This window comes from Sorex araneus, chromosome 2, assembly GCF_027595985.1.
Source record: "Sorex araneus isolate mSorAra2 chromosome 2, mSorAra2.pri, whole genome shotgun sequence".
Taxonomy (NCBI): domain Eukaryota; kingdom Metazoa; phylum Chordata; class Mammalia; order Eulipotyphla; family Soricidae; genus Sorex; species Sorex araneus.
The window spans coordinates 222,776,816-222,799,920 of NC_073303.1; the positions used below are offsets into that span (position 1 = coordinate 222,776,816).

The window sequence follows — 23,105 nt, forward strand, 5'->3', positions numbered from 1 at the left end:
AGGAAACCATTTCTGTTACCTCCAACCCCCCCCCCCCCCCCCCGTCTGTAGCAGTTTCTTTCCTCTTTTTCTGTCTTCAATGAAAGAAATCTAGTGGCTTAGAGCCGGGCACCAAGCAGCCTCGCTGCTTCAGACGGCTGGTGAATGAAGAACCTAGAATTCGAACTCAAAATCCAGTCCGCGGGAGAAGTGTCCAGAAAGGACTCTTCCTTGCCACCGAGTCCTACCCGGGGACCCCTGCAGGAAGCACCTCTTAGGGACCACCTGCTTTTGCCAACCGGAAGTTGAGGTTTCTAAACTCACTGCTAGACCCAAACCAGGCGGCTCTTGGAGGATCCCAGGATGTGAGTTTCTGAGTTTCCATCTGCCGGAGAAAGAAAGGTGATGGGGAGCAGGCCTGAGGCTCTCCATTTGCCAGACAGTGGAGCAGAAATGAAGTGAAGGAATGAAGTGAAGGGGCAGACGGGGTCGGAATTGCCTTTTAAACAAGTAGGTTAGGTCAGGCCTTTGGATCTGGCAGAAGTATCAGCAGAAACGCAGGAAGCACAGAGGCCAGAAGGTGGCAGAGGCAGAGATGGGGGGAGGGGGCACGGGGAGCAGAATGAACCTGGGATTGCTCTCTCTCTCTCTCTCTCTCTCTCTCTCTCTCTCTCTCTCTCTCTGTCCGTCTGATTTCAGCACCCATCCATATCCCTCTTCCCCCTTCTTGCCAGAGAGACGGTCCCAGCTAAGAAAGATGCATCTGAGCCCAAGTCAGACTCCTACACAATCCGTTTCTTAAACTTCGAAAGCCATTGCCTCCTTTTGTCAATTGAAAAAGAATAGGCTGAAAACTACCAGAGAATTGCTCATTAGGATTGGACCTAAAAGCTTTAATTAGGAAATTAAGATTAATGTTAAGGAGTTTCCCAAATTAGGCAGGTATTTCAATTAGAAGAGCGAGGAGAGGCGGGAGATGCACTTCCTGAGAGCTCTCTCAGTCTTTCTTGCCAGCGGTGGCAGAGCCCACCCCAGTTCTTCCTGAACCCCAACTCCAAAACCCTTGTAAGAAAAGAAAAATCCATGCAAGTGCGCGCGCGCGCACACACACACACACACACACACACACACACACACACACAGTTATTTGTGAAAGAGACTTTAGAAGCCACCCAGTATAACCTGCATCATTTAACAACTGAGAAGATGAAGCCCAGAAAAATGATGTGGTCTCCCATGGAGTAAGCCACAAAGTCAAGGCCAAGTCTCAGGGCGTTTTCTTAGAGGCTTTTCCGTTCTGTGGCTTGCTCTCTTTTCTCACCACTCCTGGTGTTTAGCCTCAATCTCATTTCCCTTGTTGCAATCCCTTCCCACTTCTGCCTTCCTTTATCCCTCTCAAGAGTTAAGAACGGGGTCTAACTGCTCCATGCATGGGCTCAAGAGGCCATATTCCTCTTCCCTAGCTCTGCCTCCGGTCCTCCACCCCTACCTTCCCCAAGACTCCTTCCTGCCCAGCCTCATTCCTTTCCTTTTTTCAGCATCTGAACTGGCCCTCGCTCCTTGGAGACCCCACCCCTCCTCACTCCCCTAACCCCGCAATCCCTTCCAACAAGCTTGGAGTTTGATAGCGACCCAAAAAATGATGCTTTGGCAGTGGTGACGGATGGATGTGATCTGCCTCCTACGGGAATGCTATTTAAAGGGGAGGCCTCACAAGCCTCTCCTTCCAAAGTGACAAGAGAAAAGGCTGCTCCTCAATCTCTCCAGCGCTGCAAACTCAGCTCAAGTTAACTTCTGACTTCCTCAACCTGCAGCCTGGCCCGCTGCTCCGGCTTCCGATTCAGGTGGGAGGGAGAGTACTTGACAACTCACTGAGGTGTGGGGGCAGAGGGGGGGGATTCATCTTCATCTCCTTTGATGACAGGTACTTGAAGAGGAGCGGGAGGCCCTGTGGGGAAGACTAGAAGAATTCTCTTCCCACAACCGCGTGAGTGCATTTCAGCCATGTGCCAGCTTCTTCTCCAAGTCAAACTTTGTTGGAAGAGAAGTGATAATAGCACCAGGACTTAGAGAAATCTTGGCCTCGCTGAGACTCCCCTTCCTCCCAGACACCCCAGTACTCAAACCCCAATTGTTCTCTCTCCCCTCCTTCCCCCTCCTTCCAAACTGAGAACTGCGGCCAGCCCCTTGACCAGGCCTCAGCCTCACTGTGCATTGAGAAGGCCTCCCAAACCCAGTGCACAGACCGCCACAGCTGTGTGGTTTTTTTTTTTTTTTGAGCCTACAGCATCACAAGCTCCTCGGCCAGCATTCCGCCCCAGACCTGGTGGGAGGGATAATTTCATCTCGTTGCTGCAAACAAGTTAATGGAGATTCTAATGAAAACATTGCGCTAATGAAAATGTTGCGGCGAAAATCTACTCTCTGCCTGCAAGACAAAACAATTGGGGTCAGACATTCTCCCGGATATGTGTTGCTCATTTCTCCCCGAGAGGAGGAAGGGATCAGAGAACAGAAAGCAATTCCTAGTTGATTGTGTCCCCAGCAGTTAAAGGGTCGGAGATCCTGCTGGCCTCGGAAGCAACCTGCTTAGAATGCTGATGTCCTGTTACCTCAAATGTCCCCTCACTCTTGTCCTTTATCTTTTGTTTCAGGTGGTAAAGCCCATCATGTCTTTACCTCCTCTTTGCTCATTCTTAGGGTCTCTGGGTTCTAATAACTTCCCAGGTGAAGAGGCAGTCTGGTCTTGGAAAAAAAGAGAAAAGGTCAGAACTGCATCTTAGCCTTGGACCCCAGTCCTAGGTACTGCTAAGCATGTGACCTTCAGAAAGTCATTTCTGGTCTCTGAATCTGTTGACAGGCCTGAAGCCGAAAAACCTTCCTCAGTTTCCTTGCAGAACTGTTATCAGGATACAGAAGCCCTTTGAAGAAGTAGGCAATAAAAGAAAACGTCTGTGTGATTATCTGTTTATAAAAAACATGTCAAATGACAAGATTTTAGGAAAGGAGAACAGATTTGTGTTGCTGGAGAATGTGGAAGGAGAAGTGGGTGTGGCTCTAAAAAAACCACTTGAGGGATCCTTGTGCAAATGTTTGGCATCTTGACGATGGTGGTGGATACAGAAACCGAAATATAACAGTATAGAATGAGATACATGCACACAGGGGAAGAGCAGAAGGAAAACTGAGGAAATCTGAGGGAAAAGTTGATTGAATCAATGTCAGCATCCTGGAAATGACAGAGTTCTATAGTTTTACAAGATGTTGTCATTGAGAGGAAACCGGTAAAGGTACACTGGAAATCTACATATTGTTTCTTACAAGAGTGTGTGAATTAGCTATCTCAATAAAAATTTTAGTTTAATGAAAGGGATCATGGGCAAGGCAGATCGCTCAAGTGGCCAAGCACATACCTGGCATGCACAGAGATCTGTGTTGGATTCCCAGTGCCACTCATCCCTGGAGCACTGCTTGGTGCAGTTCTCACAGACTCTGAGCACCACTGGGCCGGATAATGAACTGTTAGACCCATGCTTCTAAGCTGAGCATTTATGTTATTCTATTTTTTTAAATTCTTTTAATGAATTGCCATGAGATAGCTGCAGACTTACAAACTTTCATGATTATGTTTCAGTCATACGATGATTGAGTATCCATCCCTCCAGCAGTGCCCGTTCTCCACCACCATTGTTATCAGTAACCCTCCCGCCACCCCCATCCCGTTCCCCTGTCCCCTACCTCTGTGGCAGGCACATTCCCTTTTACTCTCTTTCTTCTTTAGGGTGCTGTGGTCTGCAATGCAAGTATTGAATGGTCATCATGTTCGGTCTATAGTCTACTTTCGGCATGCATCTCCCATCCCGTGCAGGCCCTCTAAACACCCTTTACTTGATGGTCCCTTCTCTATCTGAGCTGTCTTTTCCCCTAGCCTTTGAGGCCAGCTTCCAAGCCATGAAGCAAACCTACTGGTACTTATCTCTATATCCTTGAGTGTTAGTCTTCCATTCTGTTTCTTTGTATTCCACAAATGAGTGCAATCTTTCTATGTTTGTCCCTCTCTTTCTGACTCATTTCACTTAACATGATACTTTCCATGTTGATCCATTTATGTGCAAATTTCATGGCTTCATCTTTTCTAACAACTGCATAGTATTCCATTGTGTAGATGTACTGACATTTCTTTAACCAGTCATCTGTTCTTGGACACTCGGGTTTTTTCCAGATTTTGTCTATTGTAAGCAGTGCAGCAATGAACATACAAGTACAGATGTAATTTCTACTATACTCTTTTGCCTCTCCAGGATATAGTCCCAAAAGTGGTATAGCTGGGTCAAATGGAAGCTCAATTTCTAATTTTTTGAGAATCGTCCATACTGTTTTCCAAAAGGGCTGAACCAGTCGGCATTTCCACCAGCAGTGAAAGAGAGTTCCTTTCTCCCCACATCATGCCAACACTGGTTGCTTTTGTTCTTTTGTATGTGGGCCGGTCTTTGTGGTGTAAGATATCTCATTGTTGTTTTCATCTGCATTTCCCTGATGATTAGTGATGAAGAGCATTCTTTCATGTGCCTTTTGGCCATTCGGATATCTTCTTTGAGAAAGTTTCTGTTCATTTCATCGCCCCATTTTCTGATGGGGTTGGATGTCTTCTTTTTCTAGAGTTCAACTAGTGCCTTGTATATCCTTGATATCAAACCCTTATTCAATGGGTATTGGGTAAATATCCTTTCCCATTCTGTTGACTGTCTTTGTATTTTGGTCACTATTTCTTTTGAGGTGCAGAAGCTTCTTAGTTTAAGATAGTCCCATTTGTTAATCTATGTTTTCACTTGCTTGGCCAGTGGCATGTCGTCTTTGAAGATACCTTTAGCTTCAATGTCGTAGAGGGTTTTGCCAGCTTTGCCTTCCATGTATTTTATGAATCCTGGTCTGATCTTGAGGTCTTTAATCCATTTTGATCTGATTTCATACATGGTGTTAGGTAGAGATCTGAGCCCATTTTTTTTTTTTTTGCATGCAGTTGTCCAGTTTTGCCAGCACCATTTGTTAAAGAGGATTTCCTTGTTCCACCTCAGGTTTCTTGCTCCCTTATCAAAGATTAAGTGATCATTCATATATTGGGGCCGGAGCGATCGCACAGCGAGTAGGGCATTTGCCTTGCACGCGGCTGACCTGGGTTCAATCCCCGGCATCCCATATGGTCCCCCAAGCACCGCCAGGAGTGGTTCCTGAGTGCAAAGCCAGGAGCCCTGGGTGTGACCCAAAAAAAGACATGAGCATCGCTGGGTGTGACCCAAAAAGAAAAAAAAAGTGATCATATATTTTAGGGTGTGAATAAGGATATTCAACCCTATTCTATTGGTCTGCAGCTCTGCCTTTGTTCCAGTACCATGCTGTTTTAATTATTTCCACTTTTTAGTAGAATTTGAGGTTGGGGAAGGTGATGCCTCCCATCTTCTTTTTTCCCAGAATTGCTTTAGCTATTCGTGAGGATTTGTTCTTCCATATGAAATTTCAGGAGTGTTTGATCCATTTCTTTGAAGAATATCATGGATACCCTTTTAGGGATCACACTGAATCTGTACAATGCTTTGGGAAGTATTGTCATTTTGACAATGTTAATTCTCCCAATTCATGAGCAGGGGGTGCGTTTCCATCTCCTCATGTCCTCTTTTTATTTCTTGAAGTAATGTTTTGTAGTTTTCTTTGTACAGGCCCTTTACCTCCTTAGTTAAGCTGATTCCAAGGTACTTGATTTTCACATGATTGTGAACGGGATTGTTTTTTTCATGTCTTGAAGTGGTTTAAATACTTATGCCCCTAGGGCACCCCTCAGACTCACCCCTTTAAAAGAAAAAGTTGGGGTAGAAAAACAGCACTGGAGGAAAGGACTTGCCTTGAATGCAGCAGACCTGGGTTCAATCTCCAGCATCATATCTGGGTCCCCAAATACCACCCAGTGATTCCTGAGCACAGGGCCAAAAGCAAACCCAAGCATAGGTGTGGCCCAAAAGCAAAAACAGAGAAAGAAATTGAGGGAGCCAGAAGATGAGGAAGGAAAGTAAAAGGGGGAGTAGAGGCCAGGGGCCTCAGGTACATTCTTAATGTGGGGGAGTAGCCTAACTATAGATCTAAACCACAGTCAACAACACTGAAAACATGAGATCCAAACTACAACCCCCAAACTCTAAACTGTGCCTGTCAAGGTGGCGTGCTAGGAGGGGGTTGGGAGGGAACTTGAGAATGCTGGTAGAAGAAAGTTGACACTGGTGGTGGGAATGGTGCTAGATCATTATACATCTAAAACTCAGCTATGGATAACTTTGTACATCACAATTCTTGAATAAAAGAAAAGAAAAAAATCTACCCTCTATTTCTCTGTTATCTCCCCTCTATTCTTCTGCAGCAAAATGTGTTGCTTTCACTGGGGAAGCTAATTTATTTTTCAATTTTTATTTTCTTTACAGAATGCTAAATTCTGTCCATCCCTTTGGGCAGCAGTGTAGAGCAGCAGGTAGGATGCTTGCTTTGCATGCAGCTGAACTGGGGTTAGATCCCCAGCAACCCATCTGGTCACTGAAGCCCACCAGGAGTGATCCCTGAGCACAGAGCCAGGAGTAAGCTCTGAGAACCTCCTGGTGTGGTCCAAAAACCAAATAAATAAATAAATAACTGCAATCCAATGCCTCCCACCCTTACCCATCCTTGAGTCCCTCTTCCCATTCCTTGGTAAACTTACTTCTGTGGTCATAATCGAAGGGGTTATTTTTATTCCCTCATATCCCTTATCTTGCTTTGTTTCTTTATATGACACAAATGAATGAGATTATCTGGTACTGGCTGGCTCGACATCTTATGACCTAGTTCTACCTCTGGGAGAGCCTGGCAAGCTACCGAGAGTTTCCTACCCACATGGGAGAGCCTCGAAAACTCTCCATGGCGTATTCATATGCCAAAACCAGTACCAATGATGGGTCTCATTCCCCTGATCCTGAAAGAACCTCCAATGCGGCATCGTTGGGAAGGACGAGTAAAGAGAGGCTTCTAAAATCTCAAGGCTAGGACAAATGAAGACGTTACTGAGGCCACTTGAGAAATTCGACGATCAACGGGATAATGATGATGATGATGATGATTTTGATGATCTGGTACTTGTCTTTCACCCTTTGGATTCTTTCATTTACATGATGCCCTCTAGTTCCACTCCAGTTATAGCAAATAAAGTAGGATTCATTCTTTTTTTGGGGGGGGTTGTTTGGTTTGTTTTTTTTTTTTTTTTTTTTGCTTTTTGGATCTAACCTGGTGATGCACAGGGGTTACTCCTGGCTTTGCACTCAGGACTTACTCCTGGCAGTGCTCAGGGGATCATATGGGATGCTGGGAATCGAACTCGGGTCTGCCGCTTGCAAGGCAAATGCCTTACCCACTGTGCTATCATTCCAGCCCCAGCAGGATTCATTCTTTTCTAATAGCTGAGTACTATCACATTGTGTTTACACATCACAACTTGTCACTTGTCTGTTGTTGGGTGCTTGGATTATTTCCAGATCTTGACTATTGTAAACAGCACTGGAACAAACATAGGTTAATATTTTTCCCAAAACTGATGTTTTCTATTCTCGGGGTAAACGTCAAAGGAGTGGAATCAGTGGGTTATATGTTAGTTCTATTTTTAATCTTTGAGAAACCTTCAGTTTTCCATAGAGATTGAGCCTGATTACATTTCCACCAAGTGAATGGGCGTTCATTGTTCACAACATCCCCACCAGCACTGCTTGTTTCTGGCCTCTTTTTTTTGGGGGGGGGAGGGACAGGGGTTCTTGTGGCCACAACCAGCCCTGTTCAGGGATCATGGAAGACCATATACAGTACTGGTGACTCAACTAGGAAGATGTGCAATGCAAACGCCATGCCCCTCCCCCCACCCACTCCCTGTGCTTTTCTCCAGGCCAATATAGGCCATTCTCACTGATACAAGATGGCATCTTATTGTCATTTTAATTTGTTTTTCCCTGATAAGTGCTAATAAACACTTTTCCATATGCCTCCTGGCCACCCATATGTCTTCTTCAAAGAAGTGTCTATTCAGCTCCTCTTCCATTTTGATTTTATTTAATTTGTAGTTTTCTCTCAGTGCTTACTGTATCTTAGATATCAGCTTTTGTTAGATTACGATGTGCAAATATTCCTCCCAACTAGTAGAATATATATTTGGTCTGTATCATCTTTCACAGTGCAAAAACTTTCTAATTTAATGTAGTCCTATTTATTTCTTCTTTTGTTTCATTTGCCAGTGGAGTCAAATAGTGGAAGATGCCTCTGAAATGAATTTTATGGAGAATTCTGCCAATGTTTTCCTCAATGTATTTTATGGAGTCAGTTCTAATATTTAGGTCTTTAGTTCCTTTTGAATTGTGGTCACAATTTGTATATGGTGTGAGACAGGGATCTGGGCTTTTTTTTTTTTTCAAAAGAAATATCATTTATTTTTACATGTGGCTAACCAGTTTCCCATAATTTGTTGAAGAAGATTTCTTGGCTCCACTTAGTGCTGCTAACTCCTTTGTCATAAATTAAGTGACCACATCTGAGGGCTTATTTTTGGATCCTCAGTTCTATTCCTTTGATTCAAAAGTTTGTTTTTCTTCTGGGAAAAGCTAATTTTAAGCTGTTCCACATGCAAACAGAAGAGGAATTTCTGCAGCTGGAGTGACAGTACAGCAGGTAGGATGGTTGTGTTACACGCAGCCAACCAGGTTTGATCCCCAGAGTCCCATATGGTCCCCAGATCCACCATGGTCAGAGCCAGGAGTAAATTCTCAGACCACTGGGTGTAACCCAAAAACAAAACAAACAAACAAGAATATAAAATCAATGGGTCAGGATGATGGTTCGGTGCTAGTGTGCTTGCTTTGCATGTGCAAGGCTGTTGTTTCCAACCTCAGCACTGCAAAAAATATATAAATAAATGTGAGAATATAATTTCCTTTCCATAGTAAGAAAGCACAATTAGCTAATATAAAGCAGGATCCTCCATTGCTTCTACTCTAAAAAGGAAACAATCGTTGTACAGAAAAATTTGTGTATTGATTATGGGTACAAGGTTTCTAAAGTGTTTCAGCCTTGGTTTTGAGAAGTAAAAATCAAACACACAGAACAACTAAGTATATTATCCAAATAAGCACCATAACAAGGTATTCATACTCCACAACCAAGTGTGCTACACCCAGTCTTCGCAGCAGAGAAAAAGGAAAGAGAGAAGAAAATAATAATAATCAAAAACAGTGATCAAATTGCTTTAATGAAGGCTGGATGGCTTTGCTGGAAATTAGTAATTGCTTCCCTTTTATCTATGCGTATGGACATAACTCTATTTAATCAACCAGCTAATTATATGAACCCATTCTAACACTCCAGACCTATGACACGTTTTTGATTTGTTGCTCTGCTCTTCTCTGGCAGTAGATGCCCAGGAGTGATGGATGGGGACCACTGGGGTTAACTAAATCCAGTTTAGTGCTATCTTGAATGCCCCAGGCTTTGTGACACTTGGAATTCTAATGAATGCCGAAAAGGGCTTAGTTAAAACAGCTGTATTCCCTCAAGTATGCCTATTCACGGGGCCCTCCAACCTAATGAAGTCTATGAAATTTAAGATCTCGAAGAGAAATCCCTGCCTCAGGCAACAGCTGTACCCAGGATGACAAGGAGATTTGGGTGAAGTTGGTCCCTGTAGATGGGAGAGGGTACCCCCACATGATTTGGTAGTGGAACCCATGTGACTGCCGTCCAATAAGATGCGGTGTGTCCTCAAACTGCCCTATACCCTTTACTCTGTATTATGGTAGTAGGAGAGAGAAAATAGGAGGGGTCCAGATTAGATATGTGAGAGAACTTCTTAGTCCTGACCCAAGGGGTAGGAGATTTGGCTGCAGTGAAAATCTCTCAGGAGCCCTTCCTCCTTGGCCCTATAAGCAGCAGAGTTGGGGGCAGAGAAAGAGAGATTCAATGACTCCCTTATGAGCCCCCAACAAACAAAAAGAGGGGTTCCTTTGCTCCTGCTTTGCAGTAGGAGCAGGCTGGATGTTTGCTGAACACATTTGGAAAAGGAAGAGAGGAGATAATAGTCCTAATGAATGTGCAGGAGACAATAGCAGCTCCAGTGGGAGGATTATAAGCTCATTATGGTTTAATATGATGATTGATCATCTCTGCCCGCCAGCATTATCCTAGAATAGTGATGAAGGTCGGAGAGACCCATGCCAGTCAGAGCTCAAGCTCGAGTGAGCAGAGAACAGAAAACAAACTCTCATGGTATTCATTTCGTTCATTGTTAAAACTTATACTCATGGCCCCAACATTCTAACTTTTCTGTAAATTGTTTTCCTTCCCCTTCCATATGCCCCATCCTCCCTCCCCCCGCCCCCCAGGCCTGCCCTACTCCTGACTTCTCAGCCCTGGACTGTTCATTCCTCTGTGTGCCTGTTCCTAATTCCTAACATAGTGATCCCCTCCCACTCCCATCCCTGGAGAAATGGCCACAGCATGGAGTGTGGCATGGACTTAGGCAGGTCTAAAGGGCCCTTCAGTGGGTATTGGATGACACTCGGTTCAGGTAGAAGGCTCGGGATACTTCCCGATAGGCATTTCGTAGCAAGACATAAGGGAAACAGGACTCCAACATATCCAGGGTCAGGAAGGAGGACTCCTCTACCACCTGGAAGAAAAGGGATGAGATTCAGGTAGGACAAATGTCTACATTCTTCCGTGACACCTGTTCCTCTTCATTCGGGTCCCTGAGTCCTCTGAGGCTCTCTGAGTTATAAGCGCAGAGGGTTTCAAATCCACACTTCCTCTCTCCCCTCACTTGGTTTATCTTTAGGAAAGCAAAGTGGCCCCTGCTATTACGATAGCTCTCTTATAATCCCCCCTGCCCCCTGCACAAGGTTGGAAAAGGTCTCAGAAGCAAAAGACAGGTCCAATCACTTCCCAATAAAACTTCTGATCCCGTTCTGGACACTAAATCATCTGTGGATGGGTAGTGCAGATGCAAGGAAGGATAGAGGAAAACGTTCACGGCAAAGCTATGCAGAGAAGGAAACAATCGCCACTGCAGGCCAAGGAGGAGAGGCCTGGAATCCACACGGGTCCTCTTGTGCTGGGCGTCAGTCTTCTCTCCCCCTCAGTACAGAGCTTGGGGAACAGTAAAGAAGCCGCATCAAGGAGCAGGCAAGATTAATTAGTTTAATTAGAAGCCTGTGTGCTGTGGTAATCCCAGCAGCCCCCATAGCCAAGGAGAAAGATAGATCAAGAGGCCTGAATAAGACTGGGGGTGGGAGTGGGGGGCGGGGAACTTCGAGGCGAAGGGTACATATCCAGCAAGAGCAGCACGACTTGGTGTTGGGCTGAAGGAACCCAACACTGAGGAAGGAACAGAGTGTTCGGCTTTCAAACTCTCCAGATCTATGAAGCCTTGGGACTGACGAACATACCGTGAAAACTCATTTGTGGAGCATAGAATAACATCACATGAGGCTGACACCCAAGGACAGTAGATACAAGGGCCAGGGGGATTGCCCCATAGCTGGAAGCCTGTTTCATGAGCAGAGGGGAGAAGGCAGATGGAATAGAGAAGGGATCACTAAGAAAATGATGGCTGGAGGAATCAGTCGGGATGGGAGATGTGTGCCGAAAGTAGATAATGGACCAAACATGATGATCTCTCAGTGTCTGTGTTGCAAGCCATGATGCCCAAAAGTAGAGAGAGTATGGGGAATATTGTCTGCCATGGAGGCAGGGGGAGGATGGGAAAGGCGGGAGGGGGGGCGGTATATCGGGGATATCGGTGGTGGGGAATGTGCACTGGTGGAGGGATAGGTGTTTGATCATTGTGAGATTTTTTTTTTTTTTTTTGCTTTTTGGGTCACACCCAGCGATGCTCAGGGGTTACTCCTGGCTTTGCACTCAGGAATTACTCCTGGCAGTGCTTGGGGGACCATATGGGATGCCGGGGATCGAACCCGGGTCGGCCGCGTGCAAGGCAAACGCCCTACCCGCTGTGCTATCGCTCCGGCCCGATCATTGTGAGATTGTAACCCAAACATGAAAGCTTGTAACTATCTCATGGTGATTCAATAAAATAAAAAAAAAAAAAAACCATACTGTGAAAAGCAGTACCCACATCCTCTGCAGTTCACACAGATGGGACCTCTCCAAAATGGCTGGTGTTTCAAAATCCTGAAAATTCAGTCAGGAAAGAGAATCGGCCATGCCTGCTCTCACATGCCTCTCTCCCTGAAATCCTTTCGAGTTTGAAAATGTGCAAGATTCTGCTGTTCTCCAACACATGCTCACGCAAAGCAACACAACAGCCTTAGCAGAGCAGATGCTGCCGGCTGAAGGAAGAGAAACAGAGAGTAACACTGTGGCCTTGGATCTTAGCTGTCTCACAAAGAATTCTTGCCAGGAGAGACTTTTAAACCTTAAGCTTATGTCTTCTTTGGGTGCAGGGAAGTGAGTGATGGCTTGGGGATGGAATCACTGGCCCACGACCTCCAATTCCTTGCTCCGCTCTACATGGAAAATAAAAGGACTCAAAAATGGTGAGAGTTTGTATGAGTGGAAATATCTCTAAAAATAAAGGTCATGAAGTTGGGGCTCTGTCGCCTAATATGTCTGCCCGTATATTTGCGGGGAGACCTTGAGTATCATCGCTCCCTCCCTCTCCTCCATTTCCTCATCTGTGAATTGTAAAGGTTGGACTAATTGCCAGGATGATGCGGTTCTGACACCTAGGATTCCATGAAGGAAGAGAAGGATCTCTTCCTTATGAAATCCATGCCAGCTGCCAGCCCCGGGGGCGGGCACTGCCCAGGCTTAACTGTCAAGACAGAAAGACGGTGGGGAAGAGGTACCTAGCAAGAACGGGGGGCTACGTAGTAGCCTCTAAACTCAGTATACAGTTCCTTCCCTGTTCAGTCATTTCCAATTTCTCTCTGGAAACATTTGCATTTAAATTGCTTTGCAGCAGTTAGTCCCTCTGTCTCACTCTCTAAAGTGCCTGGTGCTGGCTCTCTGCCTGTCCCTGCAGGCTACAGGGAGCTGCCACAGGGGCAGATAGCGTCTCACATGTTGACAGCAGCGGGGCAATGGGGAAGCGGGAGAAGGCAGGACTGAGCAGCAATGCAGAATCACCTGCTATCTTACAGAGAATGAAGTCTGCCCAAAGCAATGAAGAACATGCCTGCATCATCTTGAACCCAAAGTGAGCGGCCACAGGAACTAACAATTGTTGAGCAGCTATTAGTTAACTAGCACCTTCACATCTATTCTCTCATGAATCCTGATCACACTAACATAAAGATTATAGCCGTACTTTCATGGATAACGAATCTGTCTCAGAAAAGTTAATTAACTTTTCCAAGGTTGTGTTGCACCAAAGATTGTGCTCCTTCTGATACACTTTTGGCATTTGCCCTCACTCTGCTATCTCAACCCATACACACACACACACACACACACATACACACACACACACGTTAGTTTTCTCCACTATAAATCTTAATTGAATCAATCTAGTTATTTTTCTAGCTGGTTAAAACGAGATGTAAGATACCACTAAGTACCCAGGTGTATAAAGAAGGAGAGGGAGAGTGTGGGGTATGCTTGCCCTTAACATTTCAGGGCCTGGCTCAAGAATACAAATGAACTCCCACAAGCCCTGTTGCTCAATAAGTAAAATAAACCTCTGGTGTTCTATCATGTAAGCTTTGCAACATAGCTTTATAACTTTGTGGGAGGCTAGAGATTAGAAATTCTTGGACGAGAGTAATAGCACAATGAGTAGGGCATTTGCCTTGCACACAGCCAACCGGCCTTTAATCCCTGGCGTCCCATATGGTCCCCCTGAGCACTGCCAGGAGTAACCACTAGTCAGGTGTGCAACGCCCTCCTCAAAAAATAAAATAAAATAAAATTCTTAAGCTTCTCTTTGAGTTGACACAAGAACCGAGTAAAGGGAGGGAAGGAGCCTGCAGGCTGATCTCCCTTCTCTTCCCGCCCCAGTTTGACAGGATTTTATAAACACAGACTTCCAAGTTAAACAGCTAAGCTCAAACCATGCATTCCTGGGGCACCCGAGGTCTGTCCACCAGCAGAACAAGCAACCTCAGCATGGACTTGGGAGAGAAGGTCTATCTAATTACCACCAATGAGATGCAGTTGATTAACAGAGAATTCTGAGGTCCCAGAATTCGAGACCTGGGACAGAAGTGGGAGTGGGAGTGGGAATCTGAGGTGGCACTGGCTCAGAGGAGGGTCTCTGAAACACAGAGCACCAGGTGGGAATCCTCAGTCCAAGTGTAGTGCGACTCTAGAGAATCAGACCTTAGATCAAGAGTCAGTACGTGTTCAAGAAGACACATGAGAAAATATATTTTTTAAATGAACTGAGTCAGAGTTCCCAGAACTTTCTGCCAGAGGAGGGAAAAGCCCACAGCTTGGAGAAGGGCGGGGGGAGGGGAGCTGTGGAGTGGGGGGTGGTGGAGAGGAGAAGAGCAGAGAGAATAGAATTTGCCTGACTCATTTGGCAACTGCCAAGATCCACCTGGCTCTCTACCTCACCAATTTTTTGGCTAAATTCCCTTCCCTCTCTCTTTATTCCTACACCCTTCCCCAAGTTCACTATGATCTGTTTTGTATGATTCACTATCTTCTTCACAGCGATCTTTTTTGTGTGTTTGCTCAGAAGGTCTGGGAGCCCCTCCTGGTAATTCTCAGTCAATTTGGCCAGTAGTCTAATGCAAGGGCTGGAAGATGCAGTACTGCTTGGGGTCCTGCCAGGCCAGGGATTATCAGGGACACCCCTTGATTGCTTGGGGGTCTTCAGAACTGCACCCAGCAAAGCTCAAGGACCATGTGGTGTAAGGGATAAAGACAGGGAAAGGCATGCGCCTTAGCCCCTGTACTATCTCTCTGACCCCAGTAGTACTCATTTTGGCGAGGAGGCCTCCCAAGCAATGTTCCATGGGCTCCTGAGACCATGCCCAAGAACTTGGCCCATCTGGTCAACAGTTCAATACTAGGATGTGCTGCTGCATGTTGCCGGGGACCTGCAGAGAGACCCCTGAGGAGCTCAGAGTTATCCCTGTAGTATCCAGTGCTGAGACTCTAACTGGGGTCCCAAGCATGCAAAATATGCACCTCTAGTCCCTGGGCACTGCCCCTGGTACCTCCATAGTACTTTTAAAAATAAGTGGGCTGGAGCAATAGCACAGTGGGTAGGGCGTTTGCCTTGCACTCAGCCGACCCAGGTTCGATCCCCAGCATCCCATATGGTCCCCTGAGCACCACCAGGAGTAATTCCTGAGTGCAAAACCAGGAATAACCCCTGCGCATCACCAGGTGTGACCCAAAAAGCAAAAAATAAATTAATTAATAAATAAAGATAAGAAAGACTGTGTTAGGAGGTCAAGAAAAAGCAAACACATTCTGAACAGGTAGAAATGGAGGAGGATCCCTGCCTCTGAGGTCTGGCTGAGGACACTACAGGAGAAGGGCCCGAAGCGGGCAGCTCAGGGTCGGCAAGGCCCAGCCTACAAAGAGGTCCTTGAGGATTGGTAGTAGAGGATGTTAACAGAGTTCTGAAATGTTGCCCAGAATGTGAGGCATAGATGCAGAGGGAGGGGCAGAGCGAAGTTCTTAATGTCTTTGGAGGATCACAACAGCAGGAACCCAAAGCTGCTCAAGAAGATTCTCCCTCTGGTCCTTCCTCTCCTTTCGCCAGAGCAATTCAAGTCGGATACATACCAAGCGCATGAGCAGAGAAATAGATTCCCGATTTCTGGTTTTAAGCTTGTCGGTCTCCTGGCCCAGCTGCAGGAGGCTGACGGAGGCCACCTGTAAAGGAAGAATTTGTTAGGCGAGAGATTTTTATGGAGGTCAGAGTAGGACAGCCTCAGGATACAGGAAGTGAAGAAAAGATCAAGGAAAAGAACTAAGTGCTGTGATGTTCCCAGAGGGAGACTCAGGATGGAAAAACGGCAAATATCGGCTCCAGAAATACATACGGCCTGTCAAGCAGCCTACGAGGCAATGAGAGGTTGCAAGGGGCGAGGAAGACCCTCAACAAAGGCAAGAAACCCTGTATGCCTGGAGATTTTTCTTTTCTCCCAGCAGCCTCCAGAAAACACTGTCGTCAGGCTGTTTAATATTGACAGAGTGTTCTTGTATTCTCCTCTTGTCAACTCCCAAATGGTTGTCGTCTTTGCTCACCTCCAAGCTCCAGAGAGATCAAAGAGAGGGATGAATGAAACATGATTAATTGAATCCAAAGGCCCAAGATACATGCACATAGCAAACAAAGAGGGGGAGAATTCCCTCCTGAAAGCTCTGGGGTGACTCCTCTTTACATTTGAGATGCTCAGAGGCCATTTGTCTATCTCTTTGTCCCACAGTGTCACTAGACACACTCTGGGGCCCAGAGGAGTAATAGCATAGTGGCACAGATCACCTGTCCCAAAAGAGTATGGTCATGAGTTCAAATGCCCAATGTCCCACGTGCACTAATGAGATCCTGGTATCTCTTCTCTCTGCTATCTCCTCACTACAAACAATTTCTAGCCACTCCTCACCATGTGTACCTCAATTGAGTGTAACCCCAGTGGGTACATGTATAAATATCACAACTAAAGGAATACACACTTCAGTGAGTAACTGCCACTGAGTGTGCGAGCACCACAACCCAGTGTGCAACTCACAGCAAGCATCACAGCTGAGAACGTGCAACCACTTGAGCCAGAGAGATAGAGCAATGTTTTTTGGGGTTTTTTTTTTTTGTTTTTATTTTTTTGCTTGTTTTGGGTCAGACCCAGCAATGCACAGGGGTTACGCCTGGCTTTGCACTCAGGAATTACTCCTGGCGGTGCTCAGGGGACCATAAGGGATGCTGGGAATCGAACCCGGGTCAGCCACGTGCAAGGCAAACTCCCTACCCACTGTATTATCACTCCAGCCCCTAGAGCAATGTTCTTTGCTAAAACACAGAAAGACCGTTAATGCAATGCTCCTAATATTTGGGAGTTGATTGACTCTGAAATATATCTACCTGTGGGCATCCATCATAATTATTGGCCCAGGCTTTGGTTGCCATAGTTCACTATAGTTCACACCCCACAAAGGGAGGTCCCGCTGGGACTGGGATGGACGTGGGGCAAGTGGCGAAGGTATCCTGGCATCAAAATGGGATAGTCCAAAAAGCATAAAATCACAGTCTTGATGAAATCCATTATGACTTAGAATGGGAAACTCTGGGGACTCTTTCAGCAATGGGAAGAGATTAATTACTATTTATCTAGAAGCAAAACTAAGATCAATGATTATAGTACAGGAGATAAACTTTTTAAAAAATTTTTTATTAATGAATCACTGTGAGGTACAGTAACAGACTTACAAACTTTCGTGCTTGCATTTCAGTCATACAACTTTTAAAAAAGTTTTTCAACAAATTCTTTTCAAACAAATTGGATATAACCTGTTGTAGTATCCACTGTCTGGTTTATAAGCTCCAGTCCCTAGAAATTGGTCTCTAGACTAATGGCTCTAAAGTGAGACACCATGATGGGCAATATCAGCATCACCTGTGAACTTGTCAGAATGCAAATGTTCCAGTCCTCCCCCTAAACTGTGGATCAGAAATTTTCCAGGTGATTCTAAAATACACTAATATTTGAAAATTTAAACAATATTTGACTTTTTTGTCAGTATTAGAAAGGGCAGTGTCTCTCCAACTGTTCTGTGCATCAGATTTCCTGAAGACTTTATCAAAAACAAAGGCCTGGGGCGTGCTGGAGTGATAGCCCAGCAGGTAGGATGTTTGCCTTGCACGCGGCCGACCCAGGTTCGGTTCTCAGTATCCCATATGGTCCCCTGAGCACCGCCAGGAATAATTCCTGAGTGCAAAGCCAGGAGTAACCCCTGTGCATGGCCAGGTGTGACCCAAAATGCAGAAGAAAAATAAAAGACCTGGTCTGCATGAAGTATACCCAGGTTCGAACCCCGGAACCACATTCAACCCAGTTTTGAGCTCCTGACTCCCATAAACACACCAGGTCTCTCCCCTAAAAGCAAAGACCTGGACTCAGCACTGGCTATTCAGTGAGTGTAGACAAGAATCAGGAATCTGCATTTTAATACACTTTTTAGGATACTCTAACACACACCGGAAGTGGATCATGGCTTCTCTCTAATCTTTTTATTTTATAATGGAAAAAAAATGAGGGCTGGAGAGATCATGCAGAATGAAGAGCCTTGCACACAGCTGACCCAGGTTCTATCCCTAAAACTCCATTGGCCCCTGGAGCCCACCAGGAGTGATTCCTGAGTGCAGAGTCAGGAATTAGTCTGACATTGCCAAGTGTAACCTCCCAAAATATAATAATAAGAGAGGGGGGGAACAGGAGCTCCAGATATTGGGTTCTTCAGAGGTCACACAAATTCTTAGACTAAGTCCAGAGCTAGAACTCAAGTTTGTTAAGGAGGTGGGGGCGGGGGGAGAGGAAAAGAGGTCAGAGCTATTGAACAATAATAGTTCTAGTTCCCTTGCATGCAGCCAACCTGGGTTCAATCCCTGGCACCCCCATATGGTCCCCAAGCCTCACCAGAACTGATCCCTGAGCCAAGAATAAACTTGAGCACCTCCAGGTATGACCCGAAAACAAACAAATAGACAAAAATTGTTGACTTTTAGGTCTATGGTCTCTTTAGGTATTTGGGTGGAGCTATAATAACAATGATTCGGGAATTTAGTTAGGGCAGGGAAACTCCAGCTTCTTCCCGCTATTTACAAATAATTTAGTGGGGCGGGGGGATGCAGATTCCCACCTATTCAACTGTAACTATGAATTTAAATCAATTCCCACAAGACTTCTCAGTCTTGCAATCTAGACACACTTACCACTAGAAACTCCTTAAGGTGAGTTTCGATGTTCTTGTTGTAGAGCGTGAAGAGTGCGGCCGACACCTGGATGATTGCTTTGGTCAAGCAGTGGATGTTGTTGTTGAAACCTTGGTTATTGATGAGGGGTGGGATGGGTACAAAAAGGGGAAAAGTGAGCCAGCTGCCATCCTAGGCTGACCTTAACTGGTATATTTTTTAGAGAAGCGCCACACTCTCCTTCTTTTTTAATAGGAGTGATTTTTCTTTTCTAAAATACACCCAGTAGTATTTTAGAGGCCAATGTGGTGCTGGGATTGAATTTGAGGCTTTACATATTTATACATAAGAGCGATTGCACAGCCATTAGGGCATTTGCCTTGCATGCGGCCGACCAGGGTTCGATTCCTCCATCCCTCTTGGAGATCTACCAAGAGTACCTCATCGACACGACAGAGCCTGGCAAGCTCCCCATGGCATATTCAATATGCCAAAAACAGTAACAACAAGTCTCACAATGGGGATGTTACTGGTGCCTGCTCAAGCAAATCAATGAACAACAGGATGACAGTGATACAGTAATATATGTTATAAGCATGTGCTCAACACCACTTACACAGATTCCCTGCCCCCAAGGACCATCCTTTTTGACCCCAAGCAGTGGTATTTGGTAATCAGGTGAAGGATGTCCCAAATTTGACTAGAATTGAATTTTATGGGAAGTTCATTCTCAAGTGCTTTTGAAAACAGAACTTTCATATCTGAGTCAGAAGTCTTTTCTTCTGTCTCATCTCCCTACTGCAGAGCACTAACCTTGATAGCCCCGGTCCCTCAAACCTATTCCTTACTTACCATCTTTCTCGATGCTATAGAAAGAAGAAGGGTCAGTGGCAAGGAGTGGGAGGGAAACAGCAATAAAAATCAAGAGCAGGCAGGCCACCTTATATTCTTCTTCAGGGGATGATGTATCTGTTAGGAGGGGAAAGGGAGAGAGATTTAGTGAGTGCGGGCAGCAAACAGGAGTTACCAGCCACAGGGTCCTCCTTCACAGAGTTACTGGAACATTCACATGAGAAAATGTGTATGAAAACACTTTAAGGTGTTTTCATGTAAAGTTTTCCATATGAGAAGTACCATGAGCAACTTATAGCAGCTGAAGGGGTCAAGACCGGTCCTCACTCACAGTGAGAAGACAGAGTGCTGGAGACCTCCTCTAGTGACAGAGTAAAATTCACTGAGGGGCTGACACAGTTCAAGCACTCTGTCAGCTGCCTGCCAGATGGGTCCAGAAGCAGGAAGCGGAGGCAGAGGCACCAAAATAAAGACAAAAGAGGACAGGTGAGTCTGGCCATTTTGAAAGACCAAATAACCGCCTCTTGGTTCCATTCAATTCTGAGTATAGCTAAGCATGAAAGTGCTCATCGAGGAAGCGTGTAATATAAAATATGAGACAAGTGTGCAAGAAGAGGAAGAAGGTAATAGATTCGGTGGGGCTGGAGCGATAGCACAGTGGGTAGGACATTTGCCTTGGACGAGGTCGACCCGGCTTCGATTCCCAGCATCTCATATAGTCCCCTGAGCACTGCCAAGAGTAATTCCTGAGTGCGGAGCCAGGAGTAACCCCTGTGCATCGCCAGGTCTTATCCAAAAACAAAACAAAAAAAAAAAAGGTAATAGATTCAGGTGATCATACGGAGAGAAGAGCATGAGATCACCGTGGAAACCTCAGATGCCATAACACAAGACGTGTCATAAAATCATATATTACTGGATGCTATTCTCCCATTGTTTGGGTTGTTTCATTGGTTGGTTTTAGAGCTACATCCAGCTGTTCTCAGAGCTCTGTGCTAAGAAATCACACCTGGCAGGGTTGTAGAGGGGGTACCATACGCAATGCAGGGATCAAATCTGGGTTGGGTGCATGCAAGGCAAGCACTTTACCCACTTGCCATCTCTCCAACCCTATTCTCTCATTGTTTCATCTGCATTAATCTTATTTTCCCCTCTCAGTCAATAAATTCCCTTGAATACAAGCTGAGAGTCAAACAGACTCTTGCTTAATAATTTTAGCAGATTTGCAGAGGAACTGGTTAGAACCTAACTAGAAAGCTAAATAGTCTGTGTAAATATTTTCTGGAGGCTAGGACCTCCTTAGTGACAGCTTATGTCCCCTAAATTCACTATTCCAAACAAAGGTTTCCTAAACACTATTATATTCACAGCCAGAAATAGGCTTTCTGGATGCAAAGAGAAAGGGACTCTGATTTATTGCTGGTAGGAATCCTGATTGGCCCAAGTTTTCTGGAAAACAATGTGGACATTCTTCAAAAAAACTAGAAATTGAACTTCCATATGACCCAGTAATAGTCTTCCTGGGAATATATCGTAATGGCCCAAAAACACAATGCAGAAAATCCATCTTCACTCCTAGGTCCATTACAGAACTATTCACAATAGCCAGAATCTGGAAACAACCCAAGTGCCCAAGAACAGATGAGTGGGTAAAAAAACCATGGTATATCTACACACTGGAACATTCACAGCTGTTACGAAAAGTGAAGTAATGAAATTTGCTTATACGAGTGAAATGAGTAAGAAGGAGAGGGACAGACATAGAATGATTGCACTCATTTTTGGAATATTTAAAAAATAACATAGTGTGTGAATACCCAAAGACAGTAGAAACAAGGACCAAGAAGATCAGCATAGGGTAGGAAGCTTGCGGCAACAGAGGAGGGGGAGTGCAGTTAGGACAGAGAAGGGACCACTGTGACAGTGATAGTTGGAAATGATCACTCTGGACAAGAACTGAGGGCTGAAAGGAGTAAAGTGATATGCATGATATGCAGGATACCCTTTCTGCATTGCAAACTACAGTGTCTAAAAGGAAAAAGAGATACAGGGAGGCGAGAGAGAGAGAGAGAGAGAGAGAGAGAGAGAGAGAGAGAGAGAGAGAGAGGGAGAGAGAGAGAGTGAGAGAGAGAGAGAAAGAGAGTCTGCTGTAGAGTCAGACTGGGCTGGAGGCAGGGGGGCAGGTAGAGGGAGGGAAACTGGAAACATGGGTAGTGGGGAATGTACACTAGCAAAGGAGCAGGTGTTGGAACATTGTATGACTGAAACTCAATCATGAATAACTTTGTGACTGTATCTCACAGTGATTCAATTAAAATAATTTTTAATAGGCTTCCACTGTCCCTTTTCCCCAATCTTACCAGTTTTCAAATTAGCAATGGCAGCCACCAGGGCTGGGTCAATGTCACAGCCGACTCCTGCAGCAGATGCCAGCTCAAAGATGCTCAAGATCACCTGATAGAGAGAAGAGAGCAATATTTTGAAGAGGATTCTCAGGAGATAAATACTTGGCAGAAGCTACAGATCGTCAGGATCACAGGCCCTCAGGTTTTAAACTGTTGGTGCACTATTATCTTTTTAGGTATCTCTTTCATAGCTGTCTCCAGCCTACAGGGGAAAGACCTGAATCCAATTATCCTGCCATTCTTATATCCCATAGGACCTCAAATGCAGCCAGGGTAATTCAATCTGCTCAAACTACTACTTACTTACAATCTTCATTTATTTTTAAATTTATTATTATTACATTTTAGGTTGTTGTGATAGTGTTAAATTTTATGGTATAGATACACAAAATTACTGCACCCTACCATCAATATGTCCATGACACAGTGTCCCGATGTTATCTCTAGGGTGATCTTTCCCCACATCTTTCTTCCTATTGTTTGTTTAAAAGTTTTGTAACCCATGGCCAAAGCTTCTTCCATTTTTTTGTTATTCTCTATTTCCTTGTTTTGCCTCTCTAATGTCCCACAAATGAGTGAGATCATCCAGTTTTTACTCTTAACCCTCTGACTTATTTTCATTAACATGATACCTCCAGTACCATCCACATTACATAAACAGTATGGTTGTTACCATTTCTACCATTTCTTACAGTTGCATATTATTCCATTGTGCATATATGCCACAACTTCTTTATCCATTCATCTATCACTGGACATTTGGGTTGTTTCCATATCCTGGCTATTATATCAACACTGCTATGAACACAGAAATGGTATATCTTTGCAAATTCATGTTTTTGTGTCTGGGAAGTAGATGCCAACAAGTGGAATCACTGGTCCTATAGAAGTTCTATAAAAACGTAAGCGTTTTTGAGACATTACCTTACTGTTTTCAA

The 23,105-nt window shown here is 44.9% G+C and overlaps 1 protein-coding gene across 1 annotated transcript in view; it reads right to left on the bottom strand.

The window, feature by feature from the left end:
- Positions 1 to 10,531: 10,531 nt before the first annotated feature.
- NCKAP1L (NCK associated protein 1 like) overlaps positions 10,532 to 23,105 on the bottom strand; it is a 64,456-nt gene continuing 51,882 nt past the window's right edge. Inside the window, exons 27-31 of the mRNA XM_004601567.2 lie at positions 22,123 to 22,216; positions 19,763 to 19,879; positions 18,932 to 19,041; positions 15,787 to 15,876; positions 10,532 to 10,696 (exon numbers count right to left, since the gene is read on the bottom strand). Of these exons, the coding sequence (XP_004601624.1) occupies positions 10,565 to 10,696; positions 15,787 to 15,876; positions 18,932 to 19,041; positions 19,763 to 19,879; positions 22,123 to 22,216 (543 nt within the window). The 3' untranslated portion in view covers positions 10,532 to 10,564. The remainder of the gene's footprint in view (positions 10,697 to 15,786; positions 15,877 to 18,931; positions 19,042 to 19,762; positions 19,880 to 22,122; positions 22,217 to 23,105) is intronic.